Source organism: Hypomesus transpacificus, chromosome 17 (assembly GCF_021917145.1).
Source record: "Hypomesus transpacificus isolate Combined female chromosome 17, fHypTra1, whole genome shotgun sequence".
Lineage (NCBI taxonomy): Eukaryota > Metazoa > Chordata > Actinopteri > Osmeriformes > Osmeridae > Hypomesus > Hypomesus transpacificus.
Window position 1 is genome coordinate 10095428 of NC_061076.1, and position 20208 is coordinate 10115635.

The window sequence follows — 20208 nt, forward strand, 5'->3', positions numbered from 1 at the left end:
CGAGGGGGCGCATGGGAGCGCGGGCACCGGGGCGCATGGGAGCGCGGGCACCGGGGCGCATGGGAGCGCGGGCACCGGGGCGCATGGGAGCGCGGGCACCGGGGCGCATGGGAGCGCGGGCACCGCGGCAGGCAGCAGCCAGAAGTCCTCGGGCGGAGGAGGAGGCGGCCAGGAGTCCTCGGGCGGAGGAGGAGGCGGCCAGGAGTCCTCGGGCGGAGGAGGAGGCGGCCAGGAGTCCTCGGATGGCCTGGCACTGGGCGGCACAACCTCGGGGCGAGGCAGGGGCTCAGGGCAGGAACGAGGCTGGGGCACAGGGCAGGAACGAGGCTGGGGCACAGGGCAGGAACGAGGCTGGGGCACAGGGCAGGAACGAGGCTGGGGTACAGGGTAGGAACGAGGCTGGGGCACCGGGCAGGAACGAGGCTGGGGTACAGGGCAGGAACGAGGCTGAGGTACTGGGCAGGAACGAGGCTGGGGTACTGGGCAGGAACGAGGCTGGGGCACAGGGCAGGAACGAGGCTGGGCTACAGGACAGGAACGAGGCTGGGCTACAGGACAGGAACGAGGCTGGGGCACAGGGAAGGAACGAGGCTGGGGCACAGGGCAGGAACGAGGCTGGGGCACAGGGCAGGAACGGGGCAGGGGTACAGGGCAGAAACGGGGCTGGGTTCTGGCGGCAGGCGGCCGACTCTCCCTGGCAGGAACAGCCTTGGTGGTCTGGGTGCTGGGCGGCGCAACCTTCTTCGTCCGGGCGCAGGGCGGCACAACCTCAGGATGAGGCAGGGGCACAGGGCAGGATCGAGGCAGGGGCCCAGGGCAGGACCGAGGCTGGAGTCGGGGTTCCGGCTGGGGCTGGAACCAGGACTTGGGGTGGGCCTTGAGCTGCAGGCTTCGGGGTCCACCAAAGGCCAGGCGGGTCCCTAGGAAAGGGTTGGGTGAACTCTCTGCTGGGTCCCATCTTGGTCTTAGCATTCTGTCACGTTGTGAGGTGGGGTTGGACCCAAATGCAGGGGAGTATCGAGGCATAGCGAGGAACACAGGTTTAATTCTCAAAAACGGAACACAGACAGGGTACACTCAGGGACAAAGGACAATGCTAAGACAAAGACTGGACACAAAGCAGGAACCTAAATACACAGAAACAAACAAGACACAGGTGAACACAATGAAACTAACGACAACTGAACGAGACAGGTGACGACAATGACAGGGAAACACTAGGGCAGGGCAAAACCAAAAACAATAGGGGGGCACGGCTGTGGCCGTGACACAAACATGCTTCGTGAATTGTAGATTTACATTACAGAGGTTATTTATTTGAATGAAACACAGTCAGGAACATGAATCAACGTTAGCCCCATTGCCAATAAACTAGGCAAAATTATCACACATTCTACCTATGCTTTTGCGTTAGCAAGCTAAACTAGTTTACATGCCTACAGTCTGGGTGTTACTAGTAACAGTTACTAGCAATGCTAACGTATCCTGTATGTAGCACCGCTTTCTCCAGTTCTTTCAAATAGATCATCTAGACAGCAATAAGCAATAAGCCAGACTGCTGTTCGTTTTCTGGCTATTTTTGTGTGGATGAGTGTGTTTATGTATACACTTATGTTTCTGCACTTGTGTGTTTTTATGTGTGGGTGGAAGTGTGGGCTGTTAAATTGGATGGTTGGAGAAAAGGCTTTTGTTATAGTGAATAAAAATAGGCACACTGTATTTAATGGTGGGTGGTGTATGTTGAGATGAGCGGAAAAAAGCTTTGTACTAGTTTGCACTGCTGAAAGCAACTATACTGTCCATGACTGCCACTGACACCATAGGCAATGTTCTTCTTCACAATGAAGTGCCTGCCAAGCCAAGGCCACTGTACAGTGACTAAGAAGCTGACAAGAGAGAGATATTACATGTACATAATCCCCACAACACAATTTAAATACCATAATCTGCGCTGTTACATTTGAAATTTGAACCCTGTCGATACAGCAATAGAAACAGTTTCAGTTGCAGCAGTTAATATAATTATACAGTTGAAATGATATGTTAATAATAATAATCCTTGTTTCACCCTGACAGATTATAGCATATCAGCCCTATGGAAAATCTGTGGACTGGTGGGCCTATGGAGTCCTCCTATATGAGATGCTGGCTGGACAGGTAAGGACTGCAGACACTATCACAGCATCTTACCTGTGCATATGGACTGTATGTATATGTACTGTATATACCATAGATATGTGTATTGATATGTGCATAGATATGAATAATCCTGCAGGGGGTAAAATATTGGCCAAAATACCAAAACTATTCCCCTACGGTTTAAAGGAAAAGGGGAAACGGAGCAGTGTACTAACCAGTGGCGATTTCTTTAAGACTGCAAGGGAAGCTCATTCCCCCAAAAATTCATAAAATTAATGGTCAAATATTTGATATTGTGTTAACATTTTAAATGCGTTAGAACACGTTCATATCGAAGACGGGGTTCGGTCAGAATCGGCTACATACAGTGACGTGCAGCCAGGGTAGGCAAGGTAGGCACTGCCTATGTGAAAATGTTTATTAAATCATTTTATTTAATAAACTAGTATTTTTACTGATTTTTCTTATGCTTTATAAATGCAATATGTGTCTAATTCCAATTGTTTAGACGTTACGATGACAAATGTAGCAGTTACGCACAATCAAATTTTAAAAAAATGGTAGAATAAGCAGTGCTTTTCCTGTCCATTCATTGAGGACGACAAGCGAACTTGACGATCCTGTATTCTTCAACATGTATGCCTTTGCACGTAAATTTGTTATGCCAATAATCATCAACGTTACTATCAAACATGGACCAATTAAAATCGAAATATTACTGGACATTTGCGCAGCTAACGTCATTACACTAGCTACGTTGTAAGAGTAATCGCCGCAAAATTCAAGTCAAAATGACAGCATCACAGACGATATCACAGAGTTGAGGAATTTCTCCAAGTTCGATTTTATTCAAAAAATGAGTTAATAGCAAGAGGGAGGTCTACGCCAGACTTAGATGGACTACTGCAGCAAAAGGGACAACATGTTTTCGATCGTTTCAAACAGACTGGTATGAAGAAAGTAAGATTGGCTATGTGGCTGTGCTAACATTCAGCGGCTGTAGGCTACTGCTTGTACTGTTTACGGCGTTTACTATTTTGACATATTAGCCTAACAATAAATTAGGTAATCGGGATTTCATAACTCAGTGCCTAGCCTCTCACTGCACGTCACTGGCTACGTGTTAGCAGGTCGACTGACTGATTTCCTTCTCATACATTCCCGTAGCGTCACAGAGCATTTCTCTGTTTAGCCCAGCTTCCATGGACTTCAATGGGGATGTTCTGGACATATATATATATATTTTTTAAAGAATAGTGCTTCGAAACTATATGGTCATTGGATAAATGCTGCGATTATGTCCCGCCTATGGACGCTCAGCTTCTCTATGGGTGAATGGAGGAGTGGGCTGGTCTGGACGCCGGGCTTCTACGTGCTGATTGGAGGGTCTGTCGAAAGACTGCATCTCCTTTTGATTGAGAGCGAATTTGTACTATAAAAAGTCGCAGAAGTTATTCAAGCTCAGTCCCATTGCGGATTTTGCAACTGTAGTTGAAAGACAAACTGCTGCAACCTATTTCTTGGTATTTGCTTGGCGGAATTGCTTGCCAATTTTCATCATACATTTCAGACAATTATACACCACATTCCTTGTTTCAGTTTAACCTAATTCCCACATTTCCTTCGAGTTTAATATTTTTTCGTGAGATTGTTAGTTCATTCATTCATTCATTCATACAGTAGGCTAGGCTAGTGTCGTAGGGGTGAACTAGCCAGTGAACTAGCAAAATAAATGGAAAATGTATATGATGTAGGCCGAAAATGAGCTTCCCCTATTTGAAAGACCAGCAGCCGCCACTGGTATTAACATTAACCAAATTATGCCAATACCAATGGAATTGCAGTTATCTGATTTATTCGAGTTTATTCGAGACCATCAAGAATGGTCAAAGTAAGGTTAAATGAAATAGATAATTAATAGCATTGCAAATTAAGGGAATGTCCCAAGATATCATGAGACAAAGGAATCACTTAATAAAAGCAAACAAATCAACATTTATTGGCCAAAACACATTTTTGCTTCCTGCGGCCACGCCCAGTGATCACATGACACCAAATTAATTGGCCATCCTCATACGAAGGTTCTGAGTCAACATACCGGAAATTGACGTCATAGGGTGTGTTGAACCCGTCTCGATCCAGGGAATCCAACGGTACCTCATTTTTGAAAATCGGTCATACGGTTCAAAAGTTAAGTGTGTAAACATAAGTCCAACTTTGACCAGTTGGTGGCGCTAGAGTGGTCCAATGAGAGACATGAAACTTGGTGAATATAAAGAGGGGACTATGCTTAATGAGTGTGCCAAGTTTCACAACTTTTTACCAGATGGTTCTAGGGGCTTCCAGAGACTCCAATGGGAGAAAAAGATTAATAATAAATATAGCTGCAAGCAGCAATGCGGGTTCCTCCGCAAAACATTATAAAAATGTACATTGTAGAAGGTCAAGAGTTGGACAACAAGAGAGCAAAACTACTTCATGTTGGGCCAATTACAATAGGCTAAATGGGGATTTGAACTCATGAGCATAAGGTTACACGGCAGCCTCTCTATCCTCTCTGCTACACACCAACTGTTGAGAATGTTTGAGTAAAAAGGTCATGGTATTAGCTTTGGTCAGCTTTGGGACAAAGGTTAAGAAGCGGTTGACATTTCAAAGTGGAATTGCATGAAATTGCGCATGGTATTTCATAATGATGTCATCCTGTTTAACTAAACAGATATTCAAATTTAAGACAGGGTAAAAGACTGCAACCTTATACTTTGCAGGTCACTGTCCCAGTCCATTGAGCTATTCTCAGTGTTGAATAGTGGAAGTTCAGTTACTGTATAAAAAAGTATGCTGTTTCTTCTGTGGTAAGAGTTGTTAGATTCAGCCAAAGTTTTAACTACTCAAATTCAATCATATTTAGACATGCCAACGTGAAATTGTTGATGGTGCTTCAGAGTGATGTCATCTTGAACCCAATAAGGTTTGAAAACCATCAGTCAAAATGATATTTGATTTATTGACACAAAGATATTGAGGCAATGTGTACATTTACATAAATACACCCCTTTCAGACATTTTGTATTACATTTCTCATTCCATTTCACCCTCTATAAAAATACACCTGCCTGCACACTATCCCCCAATCCATGCCGTTTACCTCCCTCCCAGCACAAGTCAAGCCAAAGCAGAAATGCTGTAGCGGACGCATGAAGTTTAGACGTTGACCAAAAATTGCCTCCCACAATCAAAACACATTGCTCGCAACACTGTTTCCAGAATTTCTCAAAGATGGCTTGAAGACCGCTTTCCAGAACCACAGCCATCTTATAATCAAGAAGAGCCTCATTGGCAAAAGGTCTATGGCACAGCCCATGATCATCTCCTTGCCTACATAAATGAATTAAGGCAGACTCTCACTTCCAATTAAACCACACAACATGCACTCTCAGGGTGACCAACAAGATCATTTTAGCCAACAAACAACAATATTACAAACATCTAACTGAACGAACGCAATAACTGAAATCCCTTGCATCGCTGTTGTAACCAAACTATTTTCCACAAGTCTTGGCGTTTTTTGACATGCCACACTGCATGCTGGGTACCCAAGAGCGCTGACGCTGATGATCTAGCTGTGCTCCGACTGCGTGATATGATGAGATGCTAGTGACGCGCTAATGTCTCGGCGTCTCCTGAAATGTAACGCGTCTTTCTGCCTTGAAGCTGCGTGCGCATCATCATCAAGACCCCATGTATATGTCAAGATAACATCGAAGCTAACAAATCTCCAAATCTGACTGCAGCTTTGTATACCATATGTACTGTGTTATGGTTGTTTGAGTTAAACAACTTGCTTAATGAATTCAATGGCTGTTAAATGTCAAATCCAACTCTAAATTTATAAAAGAGGGAGTTCCAATCAAATCTGAATTATTTTTAAACCTAGAGGTTTAAAAGACAACCTTTGCCTAAACTGACATACACCAACTCAGAGAACTGAGTTTCAACATCCATTTACACATTTAGTCTCTATTTTCTACTCTACTCTTAAGGCATAACTATGTTTAACTGAATGTCTGCGCCTCTCTGTCACCAACTGTCTCTGGAGTGGGGGGTGGGGGCTTCACAGGGTGTCTACAGGTGTAAACAAGTTACATTTAAGACTTTTTAAGACCTTTTAATACCCCTTCCAATTGAAATTAAAGACCAAATTTGCGATGGAAATACAGATCAAAAGTGGAAATATACAGTAATCTTCCCAAACACTGATGTCTGTTCAATATGAACAGTATGGTAAAATGACAACAATCGGTTGAGTTTAAGCACATTGACTAAATGTGTGTAATGCGAAAGGATAACACAAAAATGGAATTGCAAGCAGGACCTGCAGGCAGGGGCAAGCAGGGCCTGCAGGCAGGGGCAAGCAGGGCCTGCAGGCAGGGGCAAGCAGGGCCTGCAGGCAGGGGCAAGCAGGGCCAGCAGGCAGGGGCAAGCAGGGCCTGCAGTCAGGGCAGGCCAGCTGGATGAAGCTGTCCTGGGGTCAGGGCTGAAGAGAAGCTGTCCTGATTCTGATTCTGTCCAGCTAGAGAGGGGTAGTCCAGCAAGGGATCAGTTTTTCTCTCAGCATCCTCTGTTGAACTCTGTTGAGCAGGCCTCTGCATGACCCTCCAGACCTGTAAAAGTGAAGAAAGGATCCATGTCAGTTGTGAAAAATGAAGCTTTTTACATCTACACTTGACATAAACTACAGCTTTGACTGTGAAATGCAGTGGCATTACTTGAACTTAATTACAAATGTGTTGAACTGATGGAGACCCAACCATGCAAAGTCACTCAAAACATTTGGCTCAATTCCAGACTCTACAAGAGTATTTAGCTCTAAACTGGTCAATATACACATCTGACCAAAGACCAGCTCGACCTTTGCCTGTAAACAGTGATTCTGACTGTCAGAGACCTTTAAAATAGGCTGACCGAGTGAAACTAGTCTGGCTAACATAGGTCGCTTTCTCAGGAAAATGATAAATGAAATAGGCTTGTTTTGAAATATCCTATATAGTGGCTATCTTCAGTAGACTCTTGTCTACAAAAAGCAGCCCTCCCTGACGTTTTAGGACTATAATTTAGTGAACTACGATATCGTTTACACTGCAAGTGAGTGAGCGAGCCGAGTCTGTCACTGAGGCTTTGTCAAAACAATGTACCCCCGGGACGCAGTCTCACTCCACTTGCAAGTTTTCCACAAATCACAAAAATAATCGGAGCATCGGGCTAGAAGCACAATTCCTACATCTCTTAAAGGCTTCCCTCCTCGAGGTTTGGTAAGAAACACATTTTTGGTGTTGATCGAACTGTGAAATGGTGAACTTATGAACATGACGTGACCAAAACATGGCTGTCGCCTAAGCCTATGCGGTCTCCCTGTTACATAGGCTTATTACAAAGACTTTCTCGACCCAAATCAAAATTCTGAGCTGACAGGTCTGTGGGGAACTGCTTGTTCTCCTAAAAGCTCCTCTCCTCTACCTTTTTGATGAATTCGCCGAGAGGCTACATGATTCAGTAATTACACAGAGGGAAAAGCTAGCTACTTTTCGAGTTCGGTTTTCCATCACTTCACACTCACGATCTAAAGGTCTCAAAGTGCTCAGGCCTTCACCATAATTCAAGAGTAGTGTACTTTCACGAACCCAATCATTGATTCTAGCTTAAAATGTGTAAAAATAGGACTTACCGAACGTGGCTGCCTCCAACACGGCTTTTAGGTGATTCCAGTTGAAAACAACAATGGCCTCCAAAAAATGTTTTATATTCGTAACGGCGAGCTGCGATTGGAAGCGAAATGAGGTTGAGGGTGGGGCTTGGTCAGCACACCATTTCCAGAAAGGATGTGTGTGCGTCTCGCCAAGCTCGCGCGTGTGTCAGTAGGTTGACCACCTGTTCCTCTTTGCGGTGTATAGCACAGCATTTTCAATATGCGACGTGCGGAACAAGGGGTGAAAATGCTGTGCGACACAACGCAAAGCGGGACAGGTGGTCACCCTAGTGTCAAGGGGCAGAATGAATCTGTGAGAATTTGGAGCGCGCGCACTGTGGAGCAATTCAATTGAATTAAATCATATATTGACATACCAAGGTGAAATTGTTTATGGTACTAGAGATTGATTGGGAACGTAAATCCCAATACAAGCAACGCAATCGAGACCAAGACAAATATTTTTACACAGCCGTTGTCAGTGTAGTCCAAATATTGACTGAGCCTTAGGGGGGCAAAAATAAAAACTAGAAAAGGCTGTTACTGCGAAACAGCAGTGAGAATGCTGAAAACCTGAATGGGGATAGCTGACCATGCTAAAAAAGCTGAAAATGGTGAAAAAAAAATGAAAGTTATACGCTGAAGCTTCAAAGCGACCGAAAGGTATTTTAAATAGGGGATAGAGCTGGACAAAGGCATAAAACTACACAAAAGAGAAGAAAAATGCAAAACAAAAGAAAACAATCAGAAAGAAGAGAAACAATGCATAAAAGTGTTTATTTTTAAAAGGTAAAAAAAAAAGAAAAACGTTTTTAACTTAAAAGTTTTACGTTTTAAATCTCTTTTTGAGATTTGAATAAGAAAGAGGTGTCGATGGACTTTGATATTCACTGTATGTTCATTTTACCCACCGAACTGTCGTTATTCAACTATGACGAGGTAAAATCGGTTTTGCAATCAATTGCCCCTTTAACACCGTAGGCTTGAATAATAACCGAAGGCGTGAAGCTAGAGAGGATGCAATGGAAGATTTCATACATAAGCTAGATCTACAACTTCAAATTAAAAACGGAGAAGATATTTAGAGTAAAGACAAGTTACTTTACATATGTGTTCAATATCGTCAATTTAAAGTAAAAGCTTTCCAGTTACGAAGCGTTTGTTCGTAGGATTAACGCCAGCTGCAGCAAACACTTAGCGTTACCCCAGCCCTGGTTTGGCTGTTCGTGACGGTCAGCTATGACAGTCGCGCCTCGATTTTTGCAGATTTCTCTAAAACTTGCTAAAATAAAAACGATCTAGATAGATTATGTACACTTTAAGCTCAATGTACATACCTTGTTTGGCCAATTAGGTCAATTGGGGGAAAAAAGTCAAACCGTTATTAGTAATGGAGAGCCATCACGCTAGCTCGATTATGAGAAATGTAGCCAGAATCCACACCTCAAACAAGTTAACCTAGACGCAAAACTGTACGTCCAATCCAAAAAATAAGGATATATTCCGAGACCCAAGACTCTGCCGAAACCATTGATATCCTTTATGTGTCTGTGCGGTCAGAAATACAACTCTTTTGGCAGTTTCCAAAACGTCACCCAATTCTGCTTTCATGTTGCATGTCTGTTTGGTTGCCACGGCAATGGAGCAGCTGTGATGGCTAACGAGCTGGGCAGAGAGAATCACAAATTTAGCTGGAATCCACACCTCAAACAAGTTAACCTAGACGCAAAACTATACGTCCAATCCAAAAAATGAGGATATTTTCCCGAGACCCAAGACTCTGCCGAAACCAGAGATGTCCTTTATATGTCTGTGCGGTCAGAAATACGACTCTACCGGCAGTTTTAAAATCTTCTGTCTTCCTTTCGGCCTTCTCTGACGAATTTTACCCACATCTCCATTGAAGTTAGTGAGAGAATTTGAAAGGCTACTCTCGCTTCAAGGCTCAAAGCTGATAATCTGTACATGTGATCTCTTTAGTAGTTACATTGGCTGAAAGAGGACAAGTTTTCCTACATTTTAAGGTATAACTTGTTTCTGTAAGTTAAACTATATGAACGTCAGAGGAATTTGTTTGACAATGTAGTTGAATATCAGAAAAAGAGCAGCCAGCAGAGTGGCACACTCAATAATAAAGCAATAATTTCTCCAGCTGAAAGTATGCTGAAGTAGTTAAGTTTGAAAGAGGAGGAATCTTTTTAATGATTTGAAAGGATTTACCATTACTTTTAATGGGAGAATAATTTGTACAAAAACCCTAATTCTTTAAAAAGTATAAAAGTGAGAAATACCAGAAGTCATAGCCAACATCTCCTGGAGCTGAACGTTTTGATTCCAAAATTGTACTAGTTAAAGGCCAAAAAACGGTGGAAGAACTAAGAATTTGGAATAATAACTAGAAAAGGCATTTCCTGCTGAAAATGCGTTGGAATGCTGAAATTTGAAATTATTATTTTTTAATGGCTGAAAATACAGAAATGAGAAAATAGCTGCAAGCTGAAATTTATTAAAAAAAATGTGTGACTCACTCTAAAGAGGCAGTGTGGTTTCTGGACTGGATCATCTAACAAAGCTAAGTGCTTAAAAACAATGCGGGAGAATAAGTTTGAACGTTGTGAAGCAATCTGAGAAAAAGTTGAATTTCAAGAGGCAGTGTGGAAGCTGAACTGCATCATCTAACAAAGCTAAGAGCTTAAATAGCCTACAATGCGGGAGAAGCTGAAAGTTGAACTGTTAAACAGAAGAAGAAGTAGGCTAGCTAGTTGTAACAAGAATATCATAGTTTTAACAGCTTAAATTAGTTGGGATAGTAATATCAGTAGCAGATGTAGCCTATCATTGAGTGCGTTGATTGAATGAAACATACAACAGTAGGGCCGATACAGGAAGACACGGCGTCACTTTGTTGCAGAAGGAGGATAGTGCATTTTTTGTCCGTGGAGCATACAACAATAAATTTAAAAAATCATGTAGATGTGTATAAGTAATCGCATAACTAATTACAAATGTAAACGGAGTAATCATATTATTGGCATAAACCGACAATGGTATCGTGTTTCTCATGGTCAAGTGAACGCACTCAGTGGCGTAGTAGAACAAAACAGTAGCCTACCATTGGCATAGTAGTTAGAAAAAGAGATATTAGCAGCATAATTAGTAGTTGGTATAGTGTGGCATAAGATATAGCAGTAGTGGTAGTAGTTGTGTTGTGGTGCTCTAAGTCTTTTAAGGAGTATCGTCACACATGTGTGATCGTTCGAAAGCGGGCCTCACAGAGTAACGTCGCACATATGTGATTGGAATGTTGCAATAGAATTTCCAATAAACTACGCAACAATTGCATTATGGCCTCTGATAAGTTATTTGCCTGTAGAAAATTATGTTCTTCTCTGCTCTTTGCTACAAGCCAGTCTGTCAAGTAACGTTAGCATAGTAGTAGCATGAGTATAAAGCTAGATATCTTAGCCCGGCAACACCAAGCTAGTTTGCCACCGTCTTAACGTTACTTGGCTTTATGCCATGCTTTTTTCTATAACGTTGCTATCGTGATTTTACCATCCTAAAAGGTTTTGGCAACAAAAAACTGACTCGTATCATATGCCTCAACTTTTATTAACATTATAAACTGAACTATATACACTTTAGCCGCTCGTCGGCTAACCATCACTGCGCGGGCATCTTTCTGAATCCCAAATGGAGATCTGCAACAATGACAAAACAGAGGGAGGGGGAGAAAGCAGGTGATTAGCCCGGTGTCCTGACAATTTACCTTGCTCAAAATAGTATACGTTGCTTTAGAAAAAAAAACATAGCTGTAGCTTGTCGACTAAACATGCGAGTCGCCATTACTAGAATACCCACAATGCCAAATTGCATTTCGTAAATGGTTTCCGTAAACAAACATGGCGGCGACCATGGCACCACAAATGCCGTTAGATTGCTCTTTTTAGCAATCGCCTACCTCAGTAAGCCTTGTTACAATTCACCAATGTACAAAAGACAATGTATAAAATAAACCAAATACATATTACACGTGTTCAACAATAAACACCTCAGAATGTAAATAAAATCTAGCAAATGGCATACAGAAATGGCTTGCATTCATTATGGTTTAGCGATTATAGCAAACAGTAGTTTCTTTCAACAGTTTGATGAGTATTTCAAAGGCTGAACATACAAATAAATATTGATTATCAATAAAAACAACGAATTAACAACCCCGCGAAAATTGTGCTATAGTTACAATGAGTAATGAGCTCGTGTGTCACAGTACCTCAGAGTTCAGACACAAGACGAAAAAGACGACACGTACACGAAAGATAAGAGAAATGGCCACGCTTAACAAAAAAAGACTCACAGATGAGGAAATACGGAACATCTTCTGCAATTCCGACCCTGAGTCTGAATTTGAGACAGACTCAGATCCTGAAAGTGATGAGGACAACCTGCCCCTCAATCTAAGAGACGATGAGCCTGAGCCTGATCAAACTGTCGACGTGGATGGCAGCAGGCCTCCTGAATCACCCACCAGAGATGGTCCTTCAATTGCCCATCCAAGGGAGGAGACCAAAGGGGATGGACATTGGAGATCTGGCCAGTTCACACCATCCAGGTTTCCTTTTGACACCACCCAGTCAGGAGTCCAAACTGCTCTGCCTGTCCCCTCAGAGGCAGAGTGTTTCAAACTCTTCTTCACCGAGGAGCTTGTGGCAGATGTAGTCCTTGAGACAAACCGCTTCGCAGAAGATCTGAGGGAGAAGACAAGCCCTGGAATGAGAGGGAAGTTGTCCAAATGGTTTAATACATCAGTCAGTGAAATATACTGCTTCCTGGTGACCATCCTGCTGATGGGGCTCGTGAGGAAAGGTGCACTGAAGGACTACTGGTCCACTGACCTCATGATGCTGACCCCCTTCTTCAACACAATGTTCTCTCAGGACCGCTTCCTTCTCCTGTTAAGAGCACTACACTTTGTAAACAAGGCCACTGCAAATCTTGCTGATCCCCTGAACAAGATCCGTAATGTATTGACAAGTTTGACAACATCATTTAGCAGAGTGTTTGTACCTTATCAGGATTTGTGTATCGATGAGTCTCTTCTGCTCTGGAAAGGCAGACTCAGTTTCAGGCAGTATATACCATCAAAGCGCCACAGGTTTGGCATAAAGTTATTCGTCTTGTGTGATGTGCTAACAGGCTATATCCAGGACCTTATCGTTTACACCGGGTCCACCACAGACATCAGACATATGGAGGGCCTTGGCGTCTCTGGCTCTGTCGTGACAACACTGCTGCAGCCTTACCTTGGCAAAGGGCACACCATCTTTCTGGACAACTGGTACAGTAGCCCAGCATTGTTCCAGTACCTTCTACAGCAAAAGACTGGAGCCTGTGGGACGGTGAGGGCCAACCGTAAGGGAATGCCAAACTTCGCTAAGAAGATGAAGAAAGGGGATGTGGAGTTCCAGCACAAAGGGGACTTGTTGGCAGTCAAATGGCACGATAAGAGGGATGTGCACGTCTTGTCGTCGGTGCACAGCTCTCAGATGGTGCAGAGTGGGAGAGTTGATTTTTCAACAGGATCAATGAAGGTGAAGCCTACCTGCGTCATGGAGTACAACGACAAAATGGGTTCAGTAGACAAGGTGGACATGCAGAATAGTTTTGTCCAGTGTGCGAGGAAGAGCATGAAGTGGTATAGAAAGCTTTTTTTCCACTTACTTGATGCTGCTGTTCTGAATGGCTTCATCATCCACCGCAGAGCCACAGGCCAGGTCATCCCGTACAAGAAGTACAGGGAGAACCTCATGAGACAGTTCCTGGAGGAGCACAACACACCCCGTCATCCTCCAACCGCAGGCCGTCCCAGTGTGGATAACCCCATGCGCCTCACCGGAAGGCACTTCCCCAGTGAGATTCCTCCAACGCCACAACAGGGGAAACACGCACGGCGTCAGTGCACAGTCTGTGCACACACAAATAGGCGTAAAAGGCAGCGCAAGATGACGCACTACGTCTGTGAAGCCTGCAACGTAGCTCTCTGTGTTGCTCCATGCTTCATAGAATTCCATTTACTGAAGCACTACTAAATGTAAATGTTGGAAACATTAAACACTACTAAATTGTAAATGTATATAGTTAATTAAGATCGACACAGATTAACCGTTATTCAATCAGTCTGATAACCCTCCTGTTGTGTTCGTTAAATGTTACATAAATTCTTTTAACTACATCATCTGATTTGTATACAATTATTATGACTGACAGAATACAACTCAAAGGTACACGATACTTTGGTGTTTAGATATCCAGCTAACTAACAAAAGAGGCTAGCTAGCTAACTAGCCACGTGTTTCTCTTATAGTACTGCTATGCAGGCCCATTTCGATTATTATCTATTAACCACTTCCAATTTAGTGCACAAACCTTATCCAAAAGCATTAGGAAATATGAACTATGCAAAAAGACAAACGTTAATAACTGAACAAACGGGTGGTGAATTGGGATTACACAATTTACATATTCTTCCATGCTCCGCAGTCGTGATGGTATGCTGGTAAAGTGGCAGCTGAACAGCGTTGAAGCCAACGGGCGCAGTTCGCCAGTTAAATAGATCTGAGCTTGAAGGGGCGCAGATTCTAATAAGAATCTGCCTATATTCATTTAAATACACTGGTGTGATACCTTATGTTTGCCTGATTTTGGAATAGCCTCCCTCCTAGACAATATAGTATGTAATTTAATTGATTAAAAAACACACTGTAGGTAGCCTAGATGTTTGCCCCTCATGTAGGCGGAATGATACTGTGACGTCATAATCAATATTTCGAATCAGACGAAATTCTGATCTGCACGCGGAAAAAAAAAGTCACTCTGGAAGGTCAGTGAGAAATATTTGGAACTCACTCCTTAAAAGGTTAATGAGACGAGTTGACTGAATAGCTTGCCTTGTGTCTCCACTAATCAGCTAATACCAATCACCCGTGTAAGAGACTGGCACGTGTTTGTGTGGTTGCCACGGTGATGGTGCAGCTATGGCTGCTAATGCGCTGAGGGCAGAGAATAACAGAAATTTTGCTAGAATCCACACCTAAAACAAGTCAACCTAGACGCAAAACTATACGTCCAATCCAAAAAATTAAGATGTTTTCCGAGACCCAAGACTCTGCCGAAACCAGAGATGTCCTTTATATGTCTGTGCGTTCAGAAATACGACTCTAACGGCAGTTTCTAAATCTTGTTATTTTTTGTTTTCTGTGACGAATTTGTCACCAGATTTGCATTGGACTCTATGGGGCGAGAGTTGGACTTTGTCTCGCTTTCGTGGGGCTCTGAACAAATGTGTAAGTCTGTTGGATTCCACAGACAACTGTCTACGACCAGCACAAAATTAGCTATTTATTGATCCAAAAACGAAGCATGAAGAGCGAAAATTGTGGCAATGCTGACAAACTAGAAATACTTTTTAGAACTGATTTCGAAGCTCCCCTACACTCTAAGCGTTTCAGTCTGCACTCTAGACTTTCACGTACACACCCACGTAAATCTCAGAAACGGTTTGAAAAAATCATGAAACATAGTGATATTGAAAAAAGTTGAATAGATATCAAAAAGCTGAATTATATAAAAAATAGTTTAGGGTTTTGTCAACATTTTAAAGTTTAAATGGTGGCTCTAACTGAAATATTGAGGAAGAAGAAGGATTTGGAAGTTGAAGAAGTTTTAAGAAGTTTGAGAGGATTTGAAAGAAAACTCAGTTGGAAACCCATGTTAAAAATATGATGAATATTAATTTATATTAATTCAAGTATAACAGGTACAAAGCTGAAAAGTCACAGCACCCATGGCCTGAAACTGCTGAATTTTTTGATAGCTGAACGGTTTTAATAACTGAAGATTTGAAGGCGCTGATGGTGTCATGGAAGAAATAGAAGAAGAAGAAGATGCTGTATAAAGATTCAAAGAACAATACTTGGAATGCTGAAACAGCATTCCAACAATAAAGAGAAACAGGAAAACAATAGTGAGGATGCTTAACAGCATTCTCACAATAAATATATATGTGAGATAACAATGGTTGTGCCCTTGCCAAAGCCAAAACACACCCAACTAGAGAGGGTACAATTTCTGGGGAAATTGTAGGGTGTGCCTGCTTGCGTCGGTTGCAGGTGGGTCCGTTTTCCCTTCTAGTGATATTTTCAAGCATTTAGCTTTCTCATATTGCATAATTCATTAAGAACACCCAGACCCCCACCCCTCGGCTTGAGGCAACGGCCCCCGGTGGATGTAGGTGGTATTGCATTTCCGATTTTCTACCCAACACGCCCATCGTTTTTATTCTATTAGTTTTTTTCAATCGCAAAGAAGCGCTTACCCATACTTCAGATACTTTTTCTAAACTCTTAACACAGACTGACACCTACAAAACACAATTGGCCAAATTGATCATTTTCTTCTCAAAAACTAATTTTGTTAAAAATATACTAACTCTCCATTTCAAGACAGAACACATGTTTCTCTGCACACACTGACTTTACCAAAACACTGGAAATCTGACTCAAAATGAAATTATTCTGTCAAAGAATAACACTTGTTTTCACTTCACAAGGTACATGCAGTCAATCAAAGTACATCAGGTTTCAAAATAATGGCTATTGTTGACATTTTAAAACTGCATAGACTTATGTTTCAGGTATTTGCATGCAAAACATGCAATCCACCTTTTACACTACATTTCTTGGTTGGGAACTGTATGTCCACATATACAATAATGTTCACATTTCAGTAAAAAGCAAATCAGTTTTTTTTTCTTACTGTTTACTAAAGGAAGTACAGTAGAAACACAGTATATAGTAATAGAACCGAAAAAGTTTTAAAGTTATGCTTACAGTGAACAAAATATTGGTTTGTTGAAAGATGAGTATAATGGAGGCAACCGTTGACCACCTCAACTTGGGTTGCACTCTTTCACCAGCCTCTCAGTGAAAGACCGTGGTTGATTACATGGTCAATGATAGTGGTACGAAGTTCATATCTGACTACTGTTCTTGCAGCCCTTGGAATGCCACCACCATGCATTCTTACACCTCTACCTTGCCCTCTCCTTGGGCCTGCTCTTCTCCCCAGCCCTGCTCCTCTCACTGCTCTTCTCACTGCACCTGCACCTCCTTCTGCATCTCACACTGCTTCTGCACCTCTCCCAGTGTTTGTACTATTCTGTTTCTGTTTCCAAACATCACTCCTCAAAGTCCTTCTTTTATTTACATTTAGTCATTTAGCAGACGCTCTTATCCAGAGCGACTTATAGTAAGTACAGGGACATTACCCCTGAGGCAAGTAGGGTGAAGTGCCTTGCCCAAGGACACAACGTCATGTGGCACGGCGGGGAATCGATCCCGCAACCTTCTGATTACTAGCCCGACTCCCTCACCAGTCAGCCTCACCGCTCCTTAAACCGCTCAGCCTCACCGCTCAGCCCTCTGACTCCCTCCTTTTATACTCCTTCCTTTTATAGTAAAAGAAATAACCTGTGCCACTGAGTCAAAGCCAGACTGGAATCAGCTGTGGTTGGCCCACTTTACCCAACATAAATCAGCTGTGCGTCCATTTTTCAATTGTCTTCTTTTTTTTTCAGCTGAGATATGTTGTTTTTGAACTAATATCATTGCAGAAGCAGATGTCTTTATACTGTATCAAAGGTTTGGATGATTGTTTTTGCTATTGTGGGATGTTGTGCGTTAACATTCGTAAATACTACACAAACAATCCATTATTTTGTTGGGAGGTAGAGCTTGTCTGTTTAGAAAATGTAAGCGTTGTGGAAATGTGTTCACTGACTGCATATTGTGTGAAAAAGACATTAAATATGTGAATTGTATGGCCAAAAAAGACGCGATGCTGTGCTAATTGTGTTTAAAGTTTTGAAAATGTGACAACTGTTTGGACAAATGCTTGTTAGCGACTGAAAAAAACTGTAACTCCAGTCAACATTTCTTAAACTATCTCCCCCAATAATTTTTGTTTGATTCTCGAACCTGGCTCATACTGCTAGCTTTTTCTTTGAAGATTTTTTCCTGTTTTTTGCTAATATTGAAACCAATCCGAAATGGGTAAACTAGCACCCCATTTCTTTGCTTACGTCAAGAAAAGTTGCCTGGAAACATGTTCGCGGATATGAACAGGGACGAGCACAAAAGAGAACATCAGCAAGTCGCTGATTTACCTGAGCTGAATGAGAACACGGAGAAAGGGCTTGATAATCTACAGTTGCCTGCCTTTATTGTAGCACGTTTTACAAATGGTTATTTTAAAGCAGATTTAACCATTTTGTAATGAACGCTATTATGCTCATGGCATGACAAACGTAATTATAGCATAATATAATTAAGCAATAAGCCCCAAGAGGCTGTGTTTTGCGCTGATTTTAGAACAGGTAAGGGGAGTTGTTAGGCACGACGCGAACTCGCGGGGCTTATTGCTTTTCTAAAACTGTTACAAAAAATATTTGATATGGTTTCATCAATAAAAACTATTACAAACTAAATAGTTTATAATAAACCATCATTCTTCCGCTACTAAAAAGTATAGCTCCTACATAAATCGTTGCCACGCAACAGCCAGATGGACATCTTTGCCGTCTTTTTCAATTTGAAATATTCGATGCGCAGTAATATGGAATGTTAAAGAATGTTATGAGGACAACCGGTAAGGTTATGCTGGATTTTACAATGGCATGGAGCGCGACATAGCTAATCACAATCAAGGATGGGAACAACCAGTTTTAGAATTATATCGTGGCATTCCGGCGTCATTATAGATTGTTGACATGTTCTGGAGCAAGATGAAGATGAATAAATAGGCCTAACGTCAGATAACCACAATATTGTTATGGTCGTTACATTGTCAGAACGTTATGTCAGTTAACACCACAACGATGGCATTAACAATAAGCTAGTATGCAACACTCATCATCATTATAATAGTAACATAGGTATAGGATTAATTTAGCTTGCTTTGCCGATAGAACCACGACGAAGCCAGATTCAAGTTGACAGTTGCGGGGGTGGTGGTACGTGCTGGTTTAGGGGGTACATCATGCGTGCGGATTGCGTCCCGGGGGGGGGGGGGGGGGGAGGCTGACGGGGCTCTCAGGTAGCAAACAAATCAAAGTTTTTACAGCAACCTACATTAAAATCTCACCACCTGGCTGTCTTCACAATTGTCATATCGTCGTAACATTCCCCTCTTTCTGTTTTTTCGTGTAAAATGTAACTATAACATTACGAAAATACTAGAATGACGCTTTCTAGCATGGCTGCCGCCTTAAAGACTAGGCGGTCTCACAGGCAAACCGCACTCTCAAAAATTACAAAGACTTTCACAACCTCAATCAAAAATCCGAGATGGCAGTTCCACTCGAAATAGCTTTCTCAACAAAGACCAATGGTTGGAATTTTTTTGGGGTGGTATTTTTCACTCATAATCCAAGCACCAATTTGCGTGCTAGAACGTTGAAGGACTGAAAATCTTTGTGTCTAATCCAATATGTAATGATGGTAATCAATGACACAAATATGTGTTCTAGAAAGAGTGGTCTGGAGTCGCAGAGGTCCGATAATATCAGCTTTAATGCAGCAGTTGGAAATCAACAAGTACAGAGCTCTGGGGTTGTCTACGTTTCCCTACCCGCAACAGAGTTTGGGCTGGTTCACGAAGTCCAACTGGCTATCTGTCCCTGCCCCAGCATATATTATACAATGCAATTGAAACAGAAATAAAAAAAAGGGTTGAGCTTGTCCTCTCGTGTATCAGGGAGTTTGTTCTTCCCCACGCATCCCTTCTGCTCGGGTGCTGTCTCAGCTTGGATTCAAGGTTGCTTCTGAAATGGAGAGATAACAACACAAAATACAGCCTGTTTCCCACACCCTGTGTGAGACACAATGTTTTAAGCCTGAGCACACTTCTAAGTTCATAAGATATACATTTAATAAGCACAAAACATAACTTTAATACATGTATCCTGTATAAAGTCTTACGAGCATTGTTCCCGTTGCTATATAGTGCACAGTGCCCGTGATGCATTTGGTGATTAAGTTGCCACAAATATTAATAACTGGAATTATAGATAGTGCCATGCCCATGATACAGCTAATGATTATAGCACTAGAATTATACTGTAATGTATTATAAATTCTTGAACGTCTCTATCACGTTGTATCCATGCGTCGTTGCTAACGTGTGTTGACGTGGTGACGTAGTAGCACAGAGTTACCCTTCGTCGACTAAAGGCACTTTTCGCCACAAAAACGTTTTAACCTCCTAAA

At 42.2% G+C, this 20208-nt stretch overlaps 1 protein-coding gene across 4 annotated transcripts in view; it reads left to right on the forward strand.

Annotated features, from left to right (window-relative positions):
- Positions 1-20208, forward strand: part of prkcab (protein kinase C, alpha, b) — a 407398-nt gene that overhangs the window by 356722 nt on the left and 30468 nt on the right. For all 4 annotated transcript variants that reach the window (XM_047037656.1, XM_047037657.1, XM_047037660.1 and 1 more), the window contains one exon: positions 2077-2157. In XM_047037656.1, coding sequence (XP_046893612.1) covers positions 2077-2157 — 81 coding nt within the window. The remainder of the gene's footprint in view (positions 1-2076; positions 2158-20208) is intronic.